This window comes from Malaclemys terrapin, chromosome 9 (genome assembly GCF_027887155.1).
Source record: "Malaclemys terrapin pileata isolate rMalTer1 chromosome 9, rMalTer1.hap1, whole genome shotgun sequence".
Lineage (NCBI taxonomy): Eukaryota > Metazoa > Chordata > Testudines > Emydidae > Malaclemys > Malaclemys terrapin.
In genome coordinates, this window is record NC_071513.1 from 15302242 (window position 1) to 15329725 (window position 27484).

General features: G+C 39.3%; 1 protein-coding gene across 5 annotated transcripts in view; it reads right to left on the reverse strand.

The window, feature by feature from the left end:
* Nucleotides 1-27484, reverse strand: part of TENM1 (teneurin transmembrane protein 1) — a 502103-nt gene that overhangs the window by 300865 nt on the left and 173754 nt on the right. For all 5 annotated transcript variants that reach the window (XM_054040281.1, XM_054040280.1, XM_054040278.1 and 2 more), the window contains exon 3: nt 25474-25737. In XM_054040281.1, the coding sequence (XP_053896256.1) occupies nt 25474-25737 (264 nt within the window). The remainder of the gene's footprint in view (nt 1-25473; nt 25738-27484) is intronic.

Consider the following 27484-nt stretch of genomic DNA (forward strand, 5'->3'; position numbering starts at 1 on the left):
TGAATGTTATTGATCTAAATTAATCACAGAATCATAGGATTAGAAGGGACCGCAAGGGTCACCTAGTCTAACCCCCTGCCAAGATACAGGATTTGTTGTGTCTAAACCATCCAAGACAGACAGATATCCAGCCTCCTTTTGAAAACCCTCAGTGAAGAAGCTTCCAGAACCTCCCAAGGCATTTTGTTCCACTTTACTCTAGTAAAAGGTACATTTACAAGTTGAGAAAACAAAGGAAAACTAACACGCCTTGCCTGGCTATTTACTTACAAGTTTGAAATAGGAGAGACTTGTTTAGAAAGAGGTGGAGAACCTGGATTGATGTCTGGTCCCTCTCAGTCCCGAGAGCGAACGAACAACCCAAACAGAGAGCACAAACAAAAGCCTTCCCTCTCCCCCCTCCCCCCCAAGATTTGAAAGTATCTTGTCCCCTTATTGGTCTTTTGGGTCAGATGCCAGCCAGGTTACCTGAGCTTCTTAACCCTTTACAGGGAAAAGGATTTTGGATTCTCTGGCCAGGAGGGATTTTATAGTACTGTACACAGGACAGCTGTTACCCTTCCCTTTATAGTTATGACAACTTATTACCAACTGTTTTGCAGATGCTGAAAGAGCTGCTGTGTCTTTATGTTTCTGAATATCATAACATTCTTTACTAATATGCAAGAATAGGATGTTTTATTTCTCAGGGGTTATCTGTTCTTATTTATTCACTATTTACAGATGTGGGGCCTGATTATCCACTGATTTCAGTGGAGTTACACTGGCATAAAACTGATGTAACAGAGTGTAGAATCATGCTTGAAGTCCGTCTGAGTTTTGCCAGAGTTCAACAGGACCAGATCAGGAAGAGGAAGAAAAGGATGATCATGATCATGGTATACTTCAGCATATTGTTTTTATCAAACATCTGGTTAGGCTTTTAGCATACAGGATTATAGTTTATGCATGGTAAATGAATAACAGATGCACCATAACGGTTCTGGAGAAATCATTATGGTTTGTACAGCATTACGGATTTGCACACTTTACAGTCTCTAACTGGCCCTTAAAACAGTATACTGCGATGTCTCCTTTAATATTATATAGACTACCAGAAACTTAATTTACGTTTTAAGAAACTGAAATGTGATGCGTTTGCAGGTCTACAGAATTGTTATTATATGCCAGCTCTTCACTGGGGTGGGAAACTAGAAATGCACCCCATCTCCTAACTCACTCATGCTCATGCATTCCCCCCATGGCGGTGACTCCAACCTTCCTGCCCAAAGATAGCTGGTCACAAAAGAAGAGTGGAGAGTGGAATAAAGCATGTAGGGAGATGCTGGGAGAAGCAGCCAATTAGGGGAAGCTGTGACAGACGGGGAGAAGAGTCTCGGGGAAACAGAAGGTCGATCTATGATAGCCCTGTGGCAGGTATATTCATATTCTAGACCTGAACTAACTCACTGCAGATTTTGGAGGTCTCAGCTACACCTTTAGATTAGATTCACTCGTGCAGGAATTGGGCAATGCCAGTTACAACCCTCTGCGCCCATAGGGGCAACAGTGTGAGAAGTGGTAGGCCAGGAGAAAGCACATTTTAAATTGTGGCTGAGATTCCATAGGAACCTGTTGTGCTAAACTGGCTTAGATTCATAGAACTGGAAGGGACATTGAGAGGTCATCTAGTCCAGTCCCCTGCACTCATGGCAGGGCTAAGTATTATCTAGACCAGTCCTGACAGGTGTTTGTCTAACCTGCTCTTAAAAATCTCCAAATTATGGAGATTCCACAACCTCCCTAGGCAATCTATTCCGGTGCTTACCCACCCTGACAGAAGTTTTACCTAATGCCCAACCTACACCTCCCTTGCTGCAATTTAAACCCACTGCTTCTTGACCTAGGTAATAGCCAGGCCTGCCCACTTTGCTGACTGCCCTGGCTGGCTTCAGATGTCACTAACAGAGCAGGGGTTGCTGGTTGTTTGTGTTTCATTCCCACTCCTGAATGATATTTCTTTATTTGAAATCTGCAATCTGGGTTCTCTCAGATGTTTGAGGAAGGTGGGTCAATTCTGTGCAAAACTAAACAGATTCTGTCGTAGGTGTCAGCTCCGTGCTTAGCACCCACTGACAGCCTGCTCTCCTCCATACCCCCAGAGCCTCCCATCCGCTGGTTGCCCCACCGATCAACTTCTTCCCCTCCCTCCCAGCTTCTTTCCTCCAACGCGATCAACTGTTCCGCGGCGTGCAGGAGGCACTGGGAAGGGGAGGGAGAAGGAGGGGAGAAGAGGGGCCGGGGCAAACTCAGGGCAGGGGGTGGAAAGAGACCGGGCAGGGGCAGAGCAAGGGCAGGAAGAGGCAGGGCAGGGTGGCGCTTGGGGCTGAGTAGGAGTGGACCCCTCCCGAGCAAAGGAAAAAGCCAGCACCTATGGTTTCTGTTCACAAAGGATCCATCAGAACTTTTGGGTGTAAATTTACATGGGTTCACAGCCCTCCAACCTGAGTCACATTTTGCTTTGTGTTTTGTGTTTGAAAAAACCCTAAAATTCAAAGAGTAAGTCAACTAAAGCCACCTGCTTTTGTCTGGATTTAAACACAAGTCATTTAAAAATGCTAAGTAGCTACTCAAAACCATAGATTCTTCCCTGTGAAGATTGTTTGCCTCAGATTTGTCCTAGGTTTGCTTGATCCACAGCTCAAGTTTGTTAAAAGTTTCATAAAACTTAGAAAACCTTTCAGATAAACCTATGTCAAGTTTCAGGTTTGAAAGGAGAGTTCTGTACTGCCAGTTCTGTACTGTTTTATGAACTAGACTTATTTATAGATTAGCATAATGGCTTTGAAGAAAATATTACAGAGGGGATAAAAAGTGCTAAAACATTATTAATTTAGATTATACGGGTTTATTTATCCTTTTATATACCACTACTATCTTATACATGTATTGTTAAAATTACTGCAATCTACTTACAATTTGCCATTTAACAAAAAAATCTTCCATATAAAATTGTCCCTCTCTTTTTTTCTCCTAGAACTTTATTTTTTAAGCTTTATGTAATGATTAACCATAATCAGATTTATAAGAAACATTTAGCTGTGGTAGATAGGTAAAGTACTGAAATTGTCCTTCCATTTGAATTTTCCGTTAAAAGGAAATTAGATACCAAAAAAACTAAAAAGAAGATGCAAGCTAGGAAGATACTTGAAGACAAAATGCCAGAGATTGACTGGAAAGAAAAGATGTAAACAAAATTGAATGATTGAAATAAGGCAGGCCACTTTAGACATGAATGAGAGGCACTGAAGATCAGAAATAAATTATTATACCCTAAAATGATCCAATAAAAAATTGAAACCACAGTGCAGTAATCAAACAACATACTGGAAAAAAGACAGGATATAAAAAGAAAAAGGAGCTTTCAAGTTCTGCAGGTTATTAGTTGTTATGGAGAAATCTGTATTCAGGAAGAGATGACATTTTAAACAAAATATGCACCCAATCAAATTCAGTTGCATTTGCTGCTCAAAAGGAAGTGAACTATAAAAACTAAAGAGCCAGAATGAAGACAGAAGCACGGACTAGAATAAAAATAATCAATGCAATCATCAATAGGAATGTTGAGTTAAACATTGATGGAATACACCACCACCATGCAGGCCTGAGGAAGAACAACTCAATTTTTATTTTTTCCATGGGCAAAGGCAAATAGAGAGTCACCATGAAGAAATTAAGCACTCCACAAAAAAAGCATATGAAAAATGCCCCACAATAGAAAGTAAAGAGAAAACTGGTTAATAATTACAAACACTGGTGGAGAAAAACACTGTGTTCAATTGTACCTTTAAACGCTGCTTTATGTTAAAAATGCTGAAGGAGTGTGGCTACTGCACAAGCGTCAACAAAGGTGCAACATCTGTTCCCCTTTGTGCCCAGTAAGCTCCATTAGCTGGGGCAGAATGGAAAGTAGGGGCACAGCTTCACCATTTTGTTGCTTCCTTTGTAGAGGCACAGTTCTAGCACTGCAGCAGCCCTGTGCCTGCTGAGCTATGAGCCTGGCCTTTGTCCAGAGAATGAAGGGGAGAGAGAAGATGTTTGAGTTCTCTCCTTTATATAGTCTCAGGCCAAATTGTAGCCCAGTTAGTGTGGTAAAGCAGGGATGCAAAGGCACCCTTATGTACTTCTGACTGTGACATAAAGTATCAGAGGACAGATGGTTAGGATCCACAGAGTTGCTGTGTCCTCTCCTTTCACTGGCAGGCAGGAAACAGCAGAATGGGGAAGGGACTTGGCAGAGCTCTGGCTCTATCCCCCAATGCACTGGCTAGCAGAGATGTGCCACTGAACCAGAGAACGTACACTGTGTCAGGTATAGTAGTCCTGAGGCAATTTATTCCCTCCCTAGACATACCAGTTCATGGCACAATAGTCCCGGATTCACAGAGCAAAAAAGCTGTGTTTTCAATTGTGTGAGGTTACTACAGTTGAAAAGGATGCAGGCTAACCCATCTGAGGCTGTATTAGTTGGCTGTGTAATAGCGTACATGGGAGCCTAGGTTACAGCATAATGAACTAACACAGCTTTAAACATGTTAGCCTGCAACCTACAGGTGCTTTTCAATCATACCTCTACCCCTATATAACGCTATCCTCGGGAGCCAAAAAATTGTACCGCATTATAGGAAACCACGTTATATCGAACTGGCTTTGATCCGTCGGTGTGCGCAGCCCCCCCGCCCCAAGCACTGCTTTACCGCGTTATATCCGAATTTGTGTTATATCGGGTCGTGTTATATTGGTATAACTGTATATATATCTATATAGATAGATAAGATCTCTATATATAGATAGATAGATATCATATATATATTTTGCTAATTTGATTGAGCTCATACTAACAAAAAAACACTCTCTTTTTGCTTGTCAAAAGAAGGCCTCACTCTGGGCCTGTGGCAAATTTACAACTAAGGCCTTCATGATTACATCTGAAAGGCATAAAAGCTCAGCAGTTATTGCTTGAAAATAATGTTCCCCGCCCATCCCCTGTTCCCAAAATCAGTTTTGTGAAAGGAAATCATATTTTATTACTGTGATCCTGCCCCAAGAAGAAAAGTTACATAATGCCCAGGATTTTTGGCAACCCCAGATGCTATTTTGCTCTTTATAACAGATCCTTGAATCCCTACTAGTGATTAGTTCAGTATTCCATGGTATCTTTTCTTTCTCATGCCGATTACTACATGAAAATTCTGTAGAGTAATGTTTTACCATTCCCAGAAGCCAACGTTATTACAGAGGTCAGTTATCTCCGTCTTATGCAGATCACTGGTTGGAAGACACCACAAGACACACCACTGCCTTATCAAGGAATTTGGTGACCTACAACTCAGATGAGTGCTATTTGTTAGATTTTTGTGGGGATCACAATATGGATTGTCACAAAAATTTGGAAAGCAAATTTAAATGGTTTCCTTCAGTTGTCATCCATGTACATCATACTGCAACTTGTCAATACAACGCACCAGTAGCCAGCAGCACCTATATCTCACACTTTCTGAATAACTATGCAACCAAATGATACACAAGATCCCAATATATCATTACAAATACAAGCAAATCCAAAACTAATGTGAAATTCATATATCAGCTGGAAACTACTTATTTGGAAACTTTATCAGGCAACTGAATTTATCAGTCCAAACAAAATTATACCAAAAAGCACAAATTCAGTGCATGCAGCATGATTCCCATGCTTCAGTAGACATTAAAATACCAGCTGTAAAGAGCTTAGTGCAATGGAGCAACAGAAAGTATGAACTCTAGCAGCACTGTTTGGGGAGAAATGCATCAAATGTGAGGACATACTGAAACCAAGGGGATACTTTGCCCAACAGCAATTTAGAATAACAGGAAAGGCAATAACTCAATAACTGTTACCAAGGACAAAACTGCATGTAGCTACAATTATTGTTTTTATACAAAGTACAAACACATTTAATGAAAGATAATTAGTGCTGAAGAAGAAAAAATAGTAATTAGAGTTTGAAATCTACATCAGAAAATGTAAACAACAACTCCTTATTGAGTAAATGTGTTCTATACCACTTTCCTAATTACATCAGTCTCATAATGTGTATAGGTAGGGTACAAAGACCGTCCTCCACCTGGTACTTCCACATTGGATGCAGGCATTTTTCCAGCGTGCAATAGGGAGCCAACTGGTGCTGTTGTCAGCACTTAACTGCGACTGGTTTTATAGCAAGGTGGAAGGAGAACATGGCCACAGTTCCAGGTAGGCACCTTGGATGAATGTACACTACATCATTATCAATAAGTGTATTAAGTATGCTTCTCTGTATACTTCCGGCAGTTCCTCCAGAGACATTATGACTCACTCAGGCAATAATGCCTCCACACACTTCAGGCAGAGTACTCTCTTGTCGAACTCCTCCAATGTGGCACAGGTTATATTGCCCTTAAGAGAGCCCTACATGGAGAGAAGGATGGTTCAATGGTTACGGTGCTAGCATAGGTCTCAGAAGACCTTGGGTTCAATTCCCTACTCTATTACTGTGAGATCCTGGGTGAGTCATTTAGGATTGGTTTACATAAGAAAATTAGGTTGGTTTAACTATGTCGGTCAGACGCATGAAAAATCCACACCTCTGGGAGAATTAGTTAAAACGACCTAATCCTTGTGTAGACAGCGTTAGGTCAATGGAAGAATTCTTCCGTCAATCTAGCTACCACCTCTCAAGGAGTTGGATTACTTCCACGGACAGGAGAATCCCTCCCATCTGTAATATGGGCATTATAGTATTTTTCTTGTGAAGTTAGATACATTAAAGACAGTATGCGCCAAGCTATTATAATGTGTGCCACTTACAATAGATAGATATGTGTTCTACTAGAAACTACGGGTACAATTCTCTTTTCTGGAACATCCAGTAGATCTCCAGTGCCTATTCTGCACATGGAATTTGTATCAACATCTAAAGAAGTTCCAGGAGGAATATAGAGAGTTGTGCTGCAGATAAAAGATTTTAATGTTATTGCACTAACCTATACACACGTGAAAGCAGAAAGGAACTACACAGAAGATAGCTCTTTGCTAAAAGATACCAGAAGAAAATATCAGAAACACCAGTATAAAGAGCAGGGAAAAGAAATACCCCAATGACAGAAGATGAGCAAACATTACAGCCAGTGAAAAAGCAAGACATGATGAAAAATGTCTGTTTGGATCTATTCAGTCCTCACTTGAGAATATAAATTACTGTTTAAAGAAAGAAGGATACTGTTTATTCAAAGAAGGATCCAGCTAATGGAAGGAAAATCTTTCAAGAAAGTATCTCTCTGAAAATACCAGTATCCTGAAAATATTCAGACAGCACAGTACAGTACAGTACAAAGAAAAAATTCAAAAATAAAGAGAAAATAGAGAACAAGGCTTGGAATAAACAACCATAAAAAACTTTCAATCCAATTTAAAAGGGTAATTTCAACATCAAATTTGAAACAAACGACATAAGTACAACCATGTAAAACAAGCCCAAAGCAATGTTCAATAGCTGCTCATCACAATCATTAGGTTCAAAAGCCAAAAGAAAATTAACGTCTCATCAATAGCAGGATATAAAACTGCTGTTCCACAAATATATCCCAAAAAGAGACAAAATTGGCTGTGTCAAACAAAGACATGCTCTTGGCAGTATTTATTAATCTGATCAATACTGAAACCAAATGGGAGACTGAAAAAGAAGAAAAATAAAAACTTATAACAAGAAAAGTAGGGACAGTTTATACACTGCAGAGTTAGTGTTATAAATAAGTTAAAATGCAGCAGATGACTCGAGTATTTGGGGATGAAGGCCCACACAGGTAAACTGATATGGAATTTAGCTCTTAAAACTTTATCTAAATTAAATATTTAAATTTAAATAGTTCATTGCCTTTCTCTCATCAGCTTGAAAATACTTCAATATACCATAATGCCCTGACCTTCAGAAGCTAATGGTGACTATCAGAAAACAAACAAAAAAAAATGCACAAAATTTATGGGAGTGGGGGATGGGTCTAATCAACTATATATAGCTCATTGTGCACCTAGCTCCTCTTAATCGCCATGAATTTTTATATTCTTTTTGGTATCTGTTAGCAGGGTATGTGGTCACAGGATCTGTGCAGTTTGTTGATCTAGTTACTGGCCATGACTGGCCCATTCACAGCTACACTAGCACACTCCCATGGATTGGGCTGCTGTTAAATTTTGGCTTTATGGTGCAGAGGAATTTGTAGTGTCCCTTTGCCTTTTTCTTTGCTGCCTAGCTTTTCAGACAGTAGAAACACAGTTATTCCACTGATTTGCGGCTTTTATGGCTGCTTTGCAGCCTGTAGAATTACTGCCTAAATACATCACCAATGCACCTTGGGATGAATATATTATGAGCAGACGCCCACATGTAGTACACCTCTACCCCGATATAACGCTGTCCTCGGGAGCCAAAAAATCTTACAGTGTTATAGGTGAAACCGCGTTATATCAAACTTGCTTTGATCTACCGGAGTGCGCAGCCCCGCCCCCCGGGAGCGCTGCTTTACCGCGTTATAGCTAAATTCGTGTTATATCGGGTCACGTTATATCAGGGTAGAGATGTATTCTATGTCAAAAGTTAGCAGTGTAATCTGAAGTCATTACATGAAATCTTCATTATATGACTGCTGAGGGAGAAACTTCAGATAAAGAAGCTAAGTATGCAACATAATTAGGACAAATATAAACATGAAATGTGAATCTAATTTAAATATTACTCAAAACATCTGTTAAGAGAAAGGAAGCAGCCTGCAGGAAGTAATCAGTGCTCCTAGGTATTTATAGGTGACATCTCTCAAGATTTTGTTACAAAAGATTAAATTGGATTTAAATATAGAGAGGCATATAGAGCTACTAAAGGTGACAAAATTTATATATGAAATGTTTCATTTCATTTCAGAAGATAAGGTATATGTAAGCAAGATGAAACAAAGTGCATTCCCTTGTACATCATTCAATGTGTTTTGCTAGTTTTATTTTAAATTAGTATGATTTCAGAAATGACCTCTGATCGAAGTTCTATTGTCTATTGCAAAAAAAGTGTCGAGGGTTTTTTATCATTTCTCTTTCACTGTTAGCAAATTATCAAGGTTACAGATAAAAGAATCTGTCAATTACATATTATTCCAACATGCCTATTTCATTTAAATTCTCTAACTAAAGCTATTTACAGGTGAAAATATTTCCAGTTTTACAATATTCTGTTATCTGGTAATATTGATTATTCTAAATAATTTGCATTTGTGATGATCTTCAGAATATTCACTATTGCCATTTGAAACAAAAGATTAACAAATATTGAAAAATATTTGTCACAGTTCAGGCCAACTCCAACTTTATTGTCTGTGGTCCCAACAGTCACCTCTCTTGGGTAGAGACCAATGTGTCTCTCTTTCCTAACCTGGGTTTTTCCAGGTTGCACCGTTCCTTGTGTACTCTGTAATCCCCAGCAAGTCAGAGTGCCTAAAAGGCCAGAGTCTGCATTTTGCTTTCTCTTAAAAAGCTATGAATGGTTGTAACTGCACACAGTATTAAGTTGCAACTCAGCTCATTCCAAGCAAGCACCTTTATTCTAAAGGTAAAAGCATTACAGAAAAACATATTAAAATTATAAAAGAACCTAGACACATGCTAATAAGCTTACCAGAGATCAACCTTCCACCCCATCTCCAACAAGGGCTCTGGTTAGTATCAATCCTTCCAACCCTTCCCTAAGGATTGGAACCCTTCTCTTGGACAGAAGGTCCTGTGCATTTGCTGGATCAGAAAGATGACTCTGAGTCACTTTAAACTCAGATTATTTATCCCAAATCCCCTTCTTTGTTTATGGGTCTCTGGAAAATCCAGTTTGAACTAGCATAGGCAAGCCTCTCTAGGAGGTGGTGCCTCTCTGGATGTATGTCTGATTTGTGTCCAACTTGGAGATCAGGAATGGAAACATACAAAAGCCAGTAAGAGAACACTTCAATCTCCCTGGACATTCAATAACAGATTTAAAAGTAGCCATCCTGCAACAAAAAAAACTTCAAAAACAGACTTAAAAGAGAAAATGCAGAGCTACCATTAATTTGAGCTTGAACGGGGACTGGGAGTGGCTGCCTCATTAGAAAAGCAATTTTCCCTCTCTTGGTATTGACACCTCCTCATCAATTCCACTGCTCTACAGCCAAAATGCTTCTGAAATAAATGTAGTCAAACTTTACTAATTCTGGGTCACTGAGAACAAAAATGATGCTTAAAATTGTTGATTGGCTCTAGTTTTCAAGATATGCTATTGGGTCAGTATATACGACCCTTGACTTGGGAATGGCGGAGGATAAGTGAGTTATAAAGGGAAGGGATCTCAATTTAAACCAGAAATGACTAAAATACATCTTTGACTGGATCTATGAATAAATCTATGACTGGGTTTGCACAGTACTTGCTTTTTATGCAAAACAATGAATGATGTAATCTGAAGCTGGTATTGCGTCATACATGATATGAATTGCATCATGTTATTCCTAGAAGTCATGGATGATGCAATCATAACAAAGCTTACATCACTCTGCTGAACAAATTGCCCTATATCAGCTCTAGAAATCATACAGTGTCGTGCTCTCTTATTTGTCAGTGTTTGATTTTGCAAAGGGACACATTTTTGTTTAGCCAGAGATGCCTCGTACTTGTGTGAACAGTGCAGATAACTTCTGCTTTGTTTGTGGTGAAGTGACTTTTGCATCACAAAAGCGCAGTATAACCACTATAGTTAAGAAAGCCTATCACCTTTATTTTGGCTGCAAAATTGGAGATCAGGACAAGAGGTGGGCCCCACACATGTGCTGCAACACTTGTGCAACAAATCTTCGCCAGTGGTTGAACAGGAAAAGGAAATCTATGCCTTTTGCAGTGCCAATGATTTGGAGAGAGCCAACAGATCATACCAGCAATTGTTACTTCTGCATGGTGCCTCCAGTTGGGAAAGGTGTGTCAAAGAAGAAAAAGTGGACTGCGCATTATCCAAACATCAGCTATACGCCCAGTACCCCACGGAGAAGGACTGCCGGTTCCTAATGCACCATAATCATTCTCACTTGAGTCAGACGAGGACGAGGAAGAGGATGAAACTTCTGGTCCTGAACCATCAATGTCACAGGACCCACATTTTCTCCCATCCTCCTCCTCTGAACCACACCTCATAACACAAGGTGAACTGAATGACCTTGTCAGGGATTTGGAACTACCCAAGAGTAAGGCAGAGCTGTTGGGCTCCAGACTACAGCAGTGGAATCTCCTGGCTGGTGACGTTAGGGTTTCCATGTTCCGTGACCGTCAAAAGGATCTTGTCCCATTCATCTTAATGGAAGGTGATCTTGTAGCCTGCAACGTCGACGGTGTGATGGCAGCCCTCAGCATCGTTCACGATCCAGATGAATGGAGACTGTTCATTGATTCATCGAAGACGAGTCTTAAAGCTGTTTTACTGCATAATGGCAATGTTTTGTCATCAATTCCAGTTGGTCATGCAGTCCATATGAAGGAAACCTATGACAACATGAAACAACTTTTGAGGTGCATAAACTATGACCAGCATCAGTGGCAGCTTTGTGGCGATTTGAAGGTTGTTGCTCTCTTGCTTGGTCTGCAGACTGGATACACAAAGTACTGCTGTTTTCTCTGTGAATGGGATAGTCGTGCAAGAGATTCCCACTACATCAAGAAAGATTGGCCACTCCGACAGTCATTGGAGCCTGGGAGGAAAAGTGTTCAGCATCCACCACTTGTTGAATCAAGGAAGATTTTGTTACCACCCTTACACATCAAGCTGGGTCTGATGAAGAACTTTGTCAAGGCCATTGACAAAACACAAGCAGCTTTCAAGTACCTCCGTGGAAAATTTCCAAGGTTAAGTGAAGCTAAGATAAAGGCAGGTGTCTTTGTTGGTCCTCAGATTCGTGAACTTCTTCGAGATGATGCATTTGACCGTGCACTGTGTGGCAAGGAAAAGATGGCATGGAAAGCCTTCCAGTTAGTGGCAATAAATTTTCTCGGAAACAACAAGGCAGACAACTACAGGTTGTTGGTGGAAAACCTCCTCAAGGCATACAAAAGCTTTGGTTGCAACATGTCACTAAAAATACATTTTTTGCACTCTCATCTAGATTTTTTTCCACCAAACTGCGGAGCAGTGAGCGACGAGCACGGCGAGCGATTTCACCAGGACATTGCAACAATGGAGAAACGCTATCAGGGCAAATGGAGCCTATCGATGCTTGCAGACTATTGCTGGACAGTGACAAGAGATGCTCCATTTAATGAATACAAGAGACAAGCCAAGAAGCACCGAGTAGACACTGAATAGGACTAAACTATGTACAGAATAGTTTTTTGCCTTTTGTTCCATAATAAATTTTATTTATATAACCCTTTTGCTGATTTTTAAAGTGTTACATAAACAGGACAGGTGAAATATTATCATGTAAAGCAACCATAAACACATGAAAAGACCTAGGTTTACAATTTATGATTAAAACTCTACTATCTAACAATATACATAGACATAAAATGTAAAAACTTAAATATCTTAGAAACAGTAGCCAATCAGTTGTTTTAATTGTCATATTTGAATTCAGCACATCAAAATACATAATAAATAGCACATTTTATCTCTGAAGCAGACAACTTCTCAAAAATTGTAGACCAGTGTTATTAGGAATGGACCACATCCACCCTGACTGAATTGGCCTTGTCATCACTGGCTCTCCACTTGTAAGGTAACTCCCTTCTCTTCACGTGCCAGTATATTTATGCTTGTATTTTTTCACTCCATGCATCTGAAGAAGTGTTTTTTTTAACCCATGAAAGCTTATACCCTAATAAATCTGTTAGTCTTTAAGGTGCCACCAGACTCCTCATTGTTTTTATGGGTACAGACTAACATGGCTACCTCTCTGATACTTGTTATATTGTGCACACAGTGAATTAAACAGATAAAAAGAAGCCAAAAAGGACCAGGAAAGAGCAATCATTTCTCATCTATATTAGGACTATGTATTAAATTACCCTAGGAGCTCTCATACGGTCAAGAGAAAATGATGTTTAGATTAAATCTCGCTAAATCTTAAAGGGATAATTTGTTAGTATTCTCCAGTTTACTACCAATGCAATATTGATTTTCTAGATCCCTTCTTTGTATTTTACTTACACTAATTCAATTTGCAGCAATTGAAAAGCAACTTGTTGGAAAAAATCTCTAGATATTTCTTTTATTTAAAGTCTCAGGTCAAGGGTACAAAGAACCAGTAAAATAAGATCAAATTAGTCATTTTGGTGGCCTAAGGTAATATCTTTAGTATAATCAAAGTTAACATCTTTTCTGGCAAGCCTTGCTTTGGACAAAAAATGCTTTACTTACGGTTTTCAGAGGATCATCTTATACCAGATGAAAAACAGCTTCCAACTGTCAGATCAATTTAGCAAGACTGTGATTCTAACCCTAAGAAGATGCTTAGAACTCAGAAATAAAATAGAAAGATCTTTGAAAATCTTCACATTGATTTAAGTTTGTTAACATTACAAAGTGACAGTTTGATGTAGGAAAATGTTAAGTAATGGAAGAAAAATTGTTATACTATCTCAGGGAGATGATAAATTTACTTCTTGAATTTCCATGATAAAATATGCTCTATTTTTATAAGTTCCCTCCTTTTCCAGCAACTCCTTCACAGTCCTTCGTATTAACTCCATATGCTTCTAGAGATATTTACAGTACATCCTTTCTAAATCAAGGATAGGAAAGATGCCCACCATACATTAGATTCTAATATCAAGGACATGCATAACTGTCTTTGCAAGGCTGGGGTCTAAGTATCCCTTCAAAGTGCTTTTGAACTATTTTGAACAATTAAATCAATTGTTTCATAATTATCTAAAATCTTGAAAAATATTACTAAGACAGACAAAAAAGGATATTGCATTGAAGTACAAAGGCAAACGGGAATGAAGCAACAGGGCCAAAATACATGAGGTACTTTAGAGTTGTGGAGAATTATAGAAGTGAAAAATAATAGCGAAGAATTTTGAGTTCTGAATGAACCAGAAAATAACGGATACCATCCATAAGCACGCCGTTTTGGTACACTTAATTTGTTCACTTAGGGTCTAATCTTCTCTATTTATTTCAACAGGAGTAGGATAGAGCCTTAAACACAATGTGTATAATGCCAAAATTGTTAGTTGAGAGAAAACAGTATGTATTACATGAAAGGTTTCATATCTGTGGGGTTTGTTTCCACAACTGCTAATTTTGGCAAGCCACTCTGAAATGTAAAACCACTTGCCTACTAGATATCAATGCTCCAGCATAACACAGTATTCTGCAAACAGAGTATGATGGGTTTAGTCACAGAGACCCCCTTGGGACTGTCAACTGACATGCTGGAACTACCTCTAAGCCCGTTTGCCCCGCCAGCTTGGGACTCCAGAACCCTACCTTGTTGAGCCAGACATGCTAGTCTGCTGCAACACAGACTCAGGTCGGGTCCACTCCCCAAAAGCTGCAGACTTTACCCAAAAACTGCTCAGCCGGTCACCTATCTCCAACACACAGACACTCAGTTCCCAATGGAATCCAAACCTCAAATAAATCCATTTTACTCTGTATAACACTTTTACAGGGTAAACTCATAAATTGTCCACCCTCTATCACACTGATAGAGAGATATTCACAGCTGTTTGCTCCCCCAGGTGTCACTTACTCTGGGTTAATTAAGAAACAAAAGTGATTTTATTAAGTATAAAAAGTAGGATTCAAGTGGTTTCAAGTAATGACAGACAGAATAAAGTAAGTCACCAAGCAAAATAAAGCAAAAACACGCAAGTCTAAGCCTAATACATTAAGAAACTGATTACAAATAATATTTTACCCTCAGAGATGTTCCAATAAGTGTCTTTCACAGACTAGACTTCTTCCTAGTCTGGGCCCAATCCTTTTAGTCCTTGTTCGTTTCAGCAGACATCTTAGGTGTTAACTAGCAGTTTTCACATAACTGGAATTCCCCTTTGTTCTGTTCCACCCCCTTTTATAGCTTTGGCACAAGGCGGGAATCTTTTGTCTCTCTGGGTCCCCACCTCTCCTTCTAAAAGGAAAAGCACCAGGTTTAAGGTGGATTCCAGTATCAGGTGACATGGTCATATGTCCTGTGAGACCCCATCCTCTATTCTTCCAGAGCTGGCCCACACGCACCCAGGAAGGTTTGCAAGTAAACAGACCATTTACAACCAATTGTCCTAGTCAATGGGAGCCATCAAGCTTCCAAACCACCATTAATGGCCCACACTTTGCATAACTACAATAGCATCTCAGAGTTATGCTTCTTATTCCTAGTTTCAGACACAATAATGATATATGCATACAAATAGGATGAACACACACAGTAGATTATAAGCTTTGTAATGATACCTTACAAGAGACCTTTTGCCTAAAGCATATTTCAGTTACATAATTCACAGTCATAAGCATGTTTCCATAAGACATTATGGAGTGCAACGTTACACAGTGAAACTGCTTTTCAAATGTAGAGTTTTCAGATTAACTGAAAATAACATGTCCTCCATATTAAGGAAATCTTGATTGTCAACTATATGAAGTCACCCAAGCAATAAAGTTCCACACCAATATCTACAAGACGGACAATTTCAATTTCTACTAGTTTTTTTAAATTTGATTAATTATTTATATTCCAAAGGAAGTCTACAAAGAAACTGCAAATATTAAGGTAGAATCAATGATTTATGGCAAGGGAAAATATAAATAAACTATCACAAAAGTTTCTCCATAAAACAGATTCTAGTCTAGTTTATAACTTTAAATGTAAAGTTTAACTGAGAGAAAACGATGATGTGTCTACTGTTAATTATTCATAAATATAGCTTTGACTTTGTGGAAACATCTTTTCCTGCTCATTCTCTTCCATCAACAAAAGACAGAAGGCTAAGTAGAAAGAGGAATAATAGTCCATGCAGCTATCTTTTCTTTCCCCACCAGCATCTATCCAGGTGCATTATCCCCACCCCCACATAGCACAGAGGAGGGAAGCATATTCATCAGTGTGATTTTTTTCTGAGCTCTATTGTCCACTTTAGCCCGCTCTGGTATAAAAATTAAACTTGACTGTTCTCTTCAAGTTCTTTCTCTCCCCCTCTATTTCCCTCCACCCCCCAACTTTGCAGGAAAACAAAATTGTAAGGCTAAAAATATCACAATCTTGTGTAAATATACTGCTGCATTTGCAATGCTGTAGGCAAAGGTCACTTGGACTAGAACACCAAAAATATTTTCCCCAGTTCCAAACATTGTTTCAATGAGCTCTAATGTAGAGTATTAAATATTGCCAGCATTTTGTCTTCAGTGTAGTGTCTGCTGTTTTAGAAATAAACATAGTGAACAGCAAAGTTTAAAAACACTATTTACTGATTTTTAAATATCACAGTTCAACGATAAGAATAAAAACAATACATGGGGCCAGCTTCTGCCCTCAGATACACTGATTCAGCTCCCAGTGAAGTCAAAGTAACAAATGCCTGCATTTAAAGGACAGAATTTGGCCCAGAATATTGAAAAATAACTGGCCATGTATAATAACTTTGTTTCATAAATGTTTGAAATGTCAGCAACAGATTAAATGCTCTCAAGACGTTACAATTGAATCAATGTTACAATGTCAACAGATGTGTCTCCTACATATCCAAAGCAATTCAAATGACACATGCTTCCGCTGAAATACTAACATTTCCATAGGAGCCGTTACAAAGTCCAGGGCAGTGTCTTATAGCTTACTAGAGGCTCCTACAGAGCCGTTACAATGTCAAGTTATACTCTAATATTCCTGGCAAAGTCATTACCTGGTCATTGCAGGGCCTTGCATACTTCCTTTGACATTCTGATGGCTCCTTTGGAGCAGTATCAATTGTAGAGAAAGTATGCAATATAAGTTGTACTATTGTTAAAAACACAATGATGCAAATGTAAAAAAAAAAAAAAAAAAAAATCCAAAAAGCAACCAAACAGCAACTGAAAATTCATTTATATAAACAACTTTAATGGCCTAATGTTCCATATTATCTAAGGGAAGATCAGGTTTTAAGGGCCTAGATAAATTCAACATTCAGGAAATTCAGCCATAAGGCTTTGCAGAGTATGCACAACTCATGTGGTTTGACTATCCCTTATGAATGTCTCGAGTTTGTGTCTGATAGTGTACATCCTTGATTTTATACACAATATATGCTACAATATCATGACACAACAGTGCAGATCAGAAATGGACAGAGTAACATTAAATTCTAAATTACCTGGATGGTGTGAGATTAAGTTGGATCTTTACCCCTTACATTATTCAAGGCAGTTTGCTGAGATTTAGCTTCATTATTCCACGTGAAAATTGGTGGGTCAAGTTCTTATCTCAGTTTTAGTAGTGTAAATCCAGAGTAATAACACTGAAGTTAAGGGGATGACCCAGTTTTTAATTTGTAATGAAAGAGGTGCTTGGGCTCATGAAAGTAAAAAAAATTCCTTAACTGACACAGCAAGCCCAGAGATGCCAGGGCCATGAATTGCCAAGCCTAGATGCCAGGACTCAGCCCTGGCACAAATTAAGCACTGGCTGACTGCATATTTAGCCACAGTAATTTTAAACAAAAATCTTGCCTAATGATTCATATGGATAAACTGTTCAGGAAATGTACTGTTATTATAACGTAGTTGTTTGCAATCATTTCCTACGTGAAGATGAGGATTTAAAGGCAGGGAAAAATGGAAAGATGAGTCTGATGATTTTGTTTGTTTCCAAAAGAACAGTAAATAATATCAGAATTAATTCCAATATTCTCATCATCTTGCATTAAAATGTGAAACTTTCTACTTCTTCCTGAGAGTGCTATTCTAATCTTATTAAATTCAGAGTAAATCTATTGACACCCAGAGTAAATGAAATTAGAAACTGGCTGCTGCTGCACTTTTCACCAGTAGATCTTAAAGTGCTTTATAAATGAGATGAGCATCATTATCCCTATTTTACAGATGGACATACCAAGCAGGCCAGTGGCAGAGCAGGAAATAGAACCCAGGTCCCTCCAGACCCAGTCTAGTGCTTTATGCACTCGGTCACTGCTCCCATTTAAATGTGTCAAATGAATACATTTATATAGATTATACAATTATTAATTTAACATTTTTTCACACAATTAAACCCAATTTTTATCTGTAACCTTAATACAGTAAGGGTTTATAGTAAGGAGACAACAGTGTTGAGGTTAAAAAACTGAAAGCAAATTCTGATCTCACCTAAAGTGGTGTACATTAACTTTAATGGAGTTATGTCTGATTTACACTGGTGCATGTTAAATCAGATTGATAGCCCAGGGCTAGGAGATGGAGACCCTAACATTGCCACCGATTCAGTGTGTGACCTTGTACAAATCACTTATCCTATCTGTGCTTCATTTATCCCATGTGTCAAATTAGGATAATGATACTTTCCCAGTTTTGCAATCTGCTTGCTAGGTATTGTTAATATTATTAAAACACTTATGACCGCACATTGTGCCTGATCCTAAGCCCATTAAAGTGAAAGGCAGTGTTTCCATTTACTTCAATGGGTTTTTTGTTTGTTCTGTTTGTTGTTGTTGTTTTCAGGTAAAGATAATTATGTTATGAAAAAAATCCACTAACCAAATCTCAAGAGCGCTAAGTCAGAAATAGCAATGCAAAACAAAGACCAGATCCTATACTTCCTTTGATGAGTACAGCAATTGAAAAAAATCAAGGACACAACAGATGTAAATACATTTTAACAGCATTCTCAACAGCAAAAATAAACATTATCATCACTCTCTGACCATGAGATATTGTAATTTCGTTACAAACATACGTGTACACAGGAATTTTTTTTTTGACATAAATTAATAAGAATAGTATGCTGATAGATTAAACGTTTGAAGCCAATTAAAATTATATTATGATATGATATGATAGAAAATATGATTTTAATAGGTTGAGGGTAATTGCTGACCTTTTCAATGCAATAAAATATCTCTATTTTTATAAATAGATTTCAGGTTGTCATTGTGTAGCTTTTCTGCTGCAGGTCTACCATCACACATTATTCAGTAACAGTGTACATATTATAACTGGCTATTTATAGCATTGCTGAGTTAAGCAACAATTCCCAAGAAACTGGTCATTCATTACTAGTAGTTAATATATATTTTGCTTAGCCTCAGGCCCAGCTGAAGGCAGTTTGTGCACTAACAGGCTATTATTAATTGTCATTAACACTGAGAACAACTAATTTAAATGAGAATATTGGTACTCAAACAATTTGTTCAATGCTTCCTAAACAAGAGTGTGTTTAAGTAATAATTATGACAGAGTTGGGGTGTTTGATAGCAAAATAAATTATCTAGTAAACTATCAAATGGAATTACTCAGTATACATAATAAAGAATGTTGATTAGGTTCATAAAGTAATTCAAGAGAAAGCATACATCTTCCACCAGCTACTTTGAGTAAGCAATTAGTAACTATAAATAGTACAACCAAGACTTAATATTCCCTAAAGATGTTAAATATGGATATAGCATGCTTAAAGTATCCAATTAAATTCGCAGGCTATGTTGTTCAGTTGGATTTAAGTATACCATGTAAACATAGTAAGCATTTTTAAATAACCCCATCTGTTATCTCTTTCCCCATATTAGATTATCTTCAGAATAGCAAGTAACAGATGCAGTGTTAACCCAGAATCATGTCACCCAGGTAGCCAAGTTAAAAGAACTAAAGCATTTACATTTTATATTGTCTGGCAAAAATACTGTAATCTAGAGACAAAAAAATTAAGACTCTCTTGTGACCATATCTTTGTCCAGCTATGCTTGAAAGAGGACTGGAGACACTGGATTTGATTTGATTAGGCCCCAGCTTTATTCTTAACTGTCTGGGAGCACCCGGGAGACAAAAGTGAAGAGTGCAAGTAATTCCATGATCATTTTATATCCAGATACATATCCAGAGACTTTCAGCAGCTCTCTCCCTTACCCATCCTGGACTCCAGCCAACCCACTGATGAGACCTGACTCCCCACTCAAATGAAGGGTGGGGGTGGCTATAAAGGATGGAGGGGTCCCCTCGTGCCAGTCAAAGCAGTTCCAAACTTCCCATGTTTCCACTTCTTTAACAAATGCCTCCTTTGAATTTTTTACCAATCCATTTTATCTGATCACTGTATCCCATCCCTACAGAGTACCTACACTGGACTCTAACTCCCATTCCATGTTTGCCCCAATTAAGCCCCCCCAAACCTGCTGTGGGGAAGGCAAAAAAAACCCATTTTGCCTTGGCCAATCTGGTGGTGAGGGAGAAATTCCACCCCAGCTCCCAAAGAAAGGAGCAAGTAGCGCAATGCCCACAGAGGATCCTGACAACCTGGTATTTCACCACTTTCATGGATGGGAGTTGCTCCACCTGGCCGAGGTAAAAGATGGCTTTTCCTTCCCAGCAGGGACCTATATAGTGCCGCCTCTCTTCCGGTCAGCTGAGAGAGGGGGAGGGATGGGTCAACATCCACATGCTAGACTGTTTTGCAGCTGCCATATAAGTCACTCCTTGCCTCTCTAACCCCTTAAAGAGGAACACACCTTCCTCTCAACAATGGCCCCCCTGCACCTCACTCAATGTGCAGTGTATTCATTATTTTTACATATGTAGGGCCAATTTTACTCTCAGTTCCACCCATTCAAACTGACTGAAGTCTCCAGGGTAACTTAGGTATAACTAGGATAAATTCTGACCCATATTCTTCATGTGGTTGGATGACTTCTTGTACAGAATGAAAGGAATTTATCCACAAGAATTAATTAACTATATAATACTCGCATGTGGGCGAGGGATAAGAAAAAATGTGTTTGACCACCCCAAATAGATAAGCACTGCCCAACCCGTTAAGATCACTTTTTTACTATACAAATATAAATTTAATATATGGTCTTCTGAAGTCCTTATTCTTAATTTATTCAGTCCTCAGCCAGGGAAAAACTCTCACTAGCATTAATGAGACTTTTGCTTGAATGAAAAGTGAGAAAGCACTTCAAGATCTGGCGCACTGAAAATACCATCCAGCAGTGTGTAGCATGCAAGAGTGGATTTGCTTGAGATCAATGTAAAAGAAGCAGTCTACCACAGACCACATCTTTGAATCCTTCTAATGCTGCCACTTAAAAGTGGTTATCTATCTGTTGTTATGATACTATTCTTTTGGACACTAAGGGGAAAGGAAAACGAGAATTTTTCATACTACAAGTAATGAATATATGTTTTAAGAAACTAAATTATGGAACTAATAGAAAAGCCATTTTCCCTTAAGATTATTCTAGTTGCAAGAATCCATTTTCACAGACCATTTGGACAAACCCTCTGAACCCAGGATTTCTGCAGGTCTCTTCTTCTCCAGGTCTCACTTTACAGGTCAGGTAAGACAGGCTTTGGGGAAGCAGAAACAATATTTCACAACATAACTTTCCCCCTTTCAACCTGATAATGCAGTCACCCAATTTCACACCACATACATTCATTGAGGCGGCCTACTAAGAAACGTGCTGATGGTGAAGAAGTCTATTTTCACAGTAATTGAGAAAAGACTGGTCTCAGTGTACATCGCATGACATTCAAGGATAAACTTAGCACATTTGGTTCATGAAGAGAGTCCTTAGTGTAAAGGGCTGGGCAATTCATTAAGATTTGTGCTTTATTACTACAGTTTAGATGGGGCTACTATAAGATGGGTGCATAACTGGCTGGATAACCATACTCAGAGAGTTGTTATTAATGGTTCCCAATCCTGCTGGCAAGGCATAACAAGTGGGGTTCCACAGGGGTTTGTTTTGGGACCGGCTCTGTTCAATATCTTCATTAACAACTTAGATATTGGCATAGAAAGTACGCTTATTAAGTTTGCGGATGATACCAAACTGGGAGGGATTGCACCTGCTTTGGAGGACAGGGTCATAATTCAAAATGATCTGGACAAATTGGAGAAATGGTCTGAGGTAAACAGGATGAAGTTTAACAAAGACAAATGCAAAGTGCTCCACTTAGGAAGGAAAAATCAGTTTCACACATACAGAATGGGAAGAGACTGTCTAGGAAGGAGTATGGCAGAAAGGGATCTAGGGATTATAGTGGACCACAAGCTAAATATGAGTCAACAGTGTGACGCTGTTGCAAAAAAAGCAAACATGATTCTGGGATGTATTAACAGGTGTGTTGTGAGCAAGACACGAGAAGTAATTCTTCCGCTCTACTCAGCTATAGTTAGGCCTCAGCTGGAGTACTGTGTCCAGTTCTGGGCACCGCATTTCAAGAAAGATGTGGAGAAATTGGAGAGGGTCCAGAGAAGAGCAACAAGAATGATTAAAGGTCTTGAGAACATGACCTATGAAGGAAGGCTGAAAGAATTGGGTTTGTTTAGTTTGGAAAAGAGAAGACTGAGAGGGGACATGATAGCAGTTTTCAGGTATCTAAAAGGGTGTCATAAGGAGGAGGGAGAAAACTTGTTCACCTTAGCCTCTAACGATAGAACAAGAAGCAATGGGCTTAAACTGCAGGCTAGGTTGGACATTAGGAAAAAGTTCCTAACTGTCAGGGTGGTTAAACACTGGAATAAATTACCTAGGGAGGTTGTGGAATCTCCATCTCTGGAGATATTTAAGGGTAGGTTAGATAAATGTCTATCAGGGATGTTCTAGACAGTATTTGGTCCTGCCATGCGGGCAGGGAACTGGACTCTATGACCTCTCGAGGTCCCTTCCAGTCCTAGAATCTATGAATTATTTAAGACTGGAAAAGAACAGTGTTCAGAGAGCACTTTTTTTATATATAGTATATAGTGCATGTGCACACACACATCTCTTGCTTCAAGTCCTCTGACCATGAATTTATTTATCAACTTATCCTGTGAATGAAAACTATTAACTAACCAGTAGTGGCCTAAATCCCTGTAGTCTCCAAGTTTATCCATATGCTTTTCACAAACCAACAAGTATTGTTGTGTCCCATCCATAGGTGGAGAAGTACAATGAAGCCTAGTCTATCAACCCCAACCCTGACGATTCCCCAGAGTGAGAACTGGGAGTTCAGATAGATAATGACTTATACCAGTATTCTCAGTTCCAATGCCCTTCCAAACAGCAGTGCAACACCTCAATTTTCCCTCAACCTCCTATTCCCAATCAGAGGAGAGGATTTGGGACCCATGGCTAAGAATGTAACCTAAAACAACAGGCACTTTGATTAAAAAGTAATGACAAAAGATTTATGGAGGACTAGGAGTTATGGGCTTAATGCAGCAATCACGGGTGAAGTGCTATGGCCTGGAATATGCAGGAGGGAAGACTAAATATTCCTAATAGCCCCTTCTAGCTTTAAAAATCTATGAATCTACAAGAAGTTACTCCATCCTCAAAACCCTATAACTAGGCCTCCTTCCCCTAATAACATGCAGTCCTTGATTCTTCCAATCCATAGGGAGTAAGGTAATACCAACTTCTTCCCCCTCCACCCACAGCTACCCAATCTGCTGTAGGAGGAAATTTGTTACTGACCCCAAATATGACATTTAGTGTAACTCTATGACCAGTTGACTATCACAATGACCCAGCCATAAAAAAGTGTTGCAAGTAAAATTTGACACCTTGGCCAAACAGCCAATCAGATCTCAAAGTGTCAACTCCAAAAACCTTAAAATATTGGACTGGAAATATCCTCTTCTCTCCATGACACAAATAAGTGTGCTCCCTTTGCAATCAGCCTTCCCTTTAAACCTTCCAGTACTGAGCAAGCAGACAATCCCAGAGCAAGCCATATTCAAGCCTGCTAATCCTTATTTAAGAACCAGAATGCCTAAAAAGGCAGTATTGTCAGTGGAAGGAAGGAGGTCCATATCCAACAGGCAGAATTCAGGTGACAGATGAAAGAAGGCAACACTTGCTCTCTGTACAAGCAAGTGGCAGCACTCACATGACTTAGGTGCTAGCAAAACAACAAAGAACATTGGCACAGAAGACTTAATCCTCAGATGGATAAAGCACGAGGGAAGTCATACTCCTGTAACTTTGAAGATATATGGGACATTTTCACTGGTGTACAAGGGACAGACATCACCCATAGGACAAATTATAATTACACTATCAACTTCACATATGATCTGAACTCTAGTACCGTCAAAACATATATTACATCTACAAAAAGGACATTAATCACAGGACCTTACTACACCCTACCACTGTATCTCTACTAAAACAGCACTACTCTGAACACTACAATGGTATCAGTTATTTTCATTGCCCCCTTCTGATATTTTATTAGCCAGTAAAATACATATATATGTGCGTGTGTGAGAGAGTGTCTGTATGTGTGCGCACATCTATATATCTTTAAAATGAATTATTTCACAATTTCTATACTGTAGCCTACATGTAGAAATACAAAACTAGAACATGGGATAGGCATACTGATGCTTAGGGGAAATATATAATATTTATTTACCTATTGCTCTGAAATACTCAGTGGGGAAATTATTAGAAAATATTTCTATTTGTTGCTTGATACACTGAGGTGAATAATGCTTTGATTTTCTTACTCTCACTAACTTTTTTTTTTTTTTTTAATTCTACCTTCTGGGAACATTCAAATACTACATAAGCATAAAGCCTGGAAGAGAACACAAACTTTTTCAACAATAGTGATAAAGCATCACATATTACAAGAATCACAGACATTAGTGATGAAAAAGACCTATCCAATCATTTTGGCAGAAAAAGCAGGGCTTTTTAACATTTTGCCCATTATGACAGGAGTCTCAAGTAAAGGGCTTATCCCACCTCCACAGGAGACTATTATACAGTGTACAAAAAAGGGTCTGATCTTGAAAACACTTAATATTGGGCATAATACTTTTAACTGAGGGTAGTACCATTAGAGTCAAACTGGAACTAGTCAGTCTGAAGTACTATGACCAGAAGCCAATGTTTGCAGAATGAGCTCCTACTTCAGGTACATCCACTACAACTGCATTTACAGGATTAAGGGCCTGATCCAAAGACCACTAAAGTTAACTGCAATGGGTTTCGGATCAGTCCCTATGTTCCTAATGTATACAAAGGGGAAGCTAACATTGCTTCCACTGTTAAAACATCTTCTCACTTACATATTTTCAATGTATACTATGAACATAAACACAATTTATGCCTTTTGATTTGTCTATAGAATGAGGATCTATAGAAAGAGAAGAAAAATAAACAAGAAGAGGAAAGGTTCAAATTAGCTGCTCTTTATATTTTAGTATACTATATGATTGCTTTATTACCATTCTCTCCATCAGACTTCCTTTCATGGTCAGTGTCAGTGAGGGACAAAGCTGAATTTGCCCGGCTTGACAAACAGGAACTATGTTCTGATTTCATCCCCGTCATCCACATCCTCAGAGCATGATCTGGTGGTGAAGCACCACCTTCAGTCTCAGTATCCACATCTGAACCCATCTCCAATGGGTAACCATGCTGAGATACACCATGCAAGTCTGTCTGGTAGCCAGAGCACACGATGTGTGGATTTTCACAGAATTCCATCTCTGCAAAACACAAACATTCAGAAAATTTTAGCAATTAGAAGCAATATTCTCTTTAACATACTTCATTTTGGGAAAGGCTTTTGATTAAATAACTCTGGGCCAGATACTGCCTTTTGAAGTCCCTCAATGTAATGAATTTTTTTCCATGTATGCTGTAAATTGTGTATTAATGTCTTTTAATTTTGTTTCTTCTATTCTAGTAGGAATGTATATTAAAGTATCGACATACACAAATTTAACAATTAGTAAAATTTTCCAACATTAGTTTACCACAAAGCTGAATTAACACCAAATAATGTATGCAACTGATAATGTCAAGTCAATATACTGATTTCACCGAAATGAATTTTTTTCTCCAAAATTTCTCTAAAATTAATTCAGTCTCACAAAATACAATCCTACTTAATATGTTTTGTCATGGAAAATGTTTGGTTCAGTGTCTGTAAAAGATGAGGAACTCACAAAACTTAGTTTGAAATTCTCTGGTAAATCCACAGGAGACAAAGAATGTTTACTTACCAGTTACTATGGTTCTTTGGGAGTACTGTCCCTGCATATTCACACTTATGGAATGTGGCTCTTCAGTGCCACTGAACTTCAGAAACTTTCTAGAAAACCAATGACTGTTGGGACAGCACAAGTGCCCCCCTATGGGGCTGAATCATCAGAGCCACAATTTTAAAGGGCTATACAATCCTGAACCATTTTAGTCACTCCACACACAGCATAGCTGTATAACAGTAGAACTTTGGAAAAGAGTAGAAGGTGGACAGGAACCACAATGAATATGCAGAGGAGACACTCTCAAAGAGCCACAGATAAGTAACCTCTCTTTCTTCTTTGAGATAGCCTCTGCATATTCTCACTTGGGAAAAACAGACTCTCAGGAAGATAGGTTGAGGCGTTTTCATTCAATAAGGATTGCAGAACTGTCCTCCCAAATTGAATATCAGATCCGTACTCTCAGTTGAGAAAGATGTGCTGCGTACAGGGGTATAGAAAATTCCTGGTAGCTGCCCTGTAGATTTCTATGATAAAAACATTAGAGCAGCAGTTCTCAAACTGTGGGTCGGGACCAGTGTTCCCTCAAATTTTTCCCACCCAGGTGCGGAATTAATTTTGTTATGTGCACCAATATGAAGGTGATGTGTCACACATCACCTCCATACTGGTGCACATAACAAAATTCATGTGGTGGGGGTGGGGATGAGGGGTTCAGAGTGTGGGAGGGGGCTCAGGATTGGGGCAGAGGGTTGGGGTGCAGGTGTGTGAGGACTCCAGTTGGGGGGGTGCGGGCTCTGGGCTGAGGCTGGGAATGAGGGGCTTAGGGCTGGGGTAGGGGTTGGCTGCCTGGGTTTGGTCCAGGCCGCCCTAGCCGGGTCCAGGCTGTGGCATGCTGCACCGGCCAAGGCTGGGCCGCCACAACTTTGGCCATGCTGGGCCGCCTGGGTTCGGGCCTAGCTGCCCCAACCACAGCTGGGTCTGGGCCACACTGCGTCACTCCGGGCCGCCATGGCTGGGTTCGGGGCCGGGACGCCCGGGTCAGGGTCTGGGCCGGGACGCGGCAAAGTTGGGGCCAGGGGGCCACCCCGGCCATCGCAGGTTGAGGGCCGAGCTAGGTTAGAGCCAGGGGGGCACCCTCCCCATGCCACGGCAGGTCCCGGGCAGGTTCCCTTAGCACCTATGGTACTAAATAGGCAGCTGCACGGCCACACAGCTTACGGAAAACTTAGGTCACAACCCCATT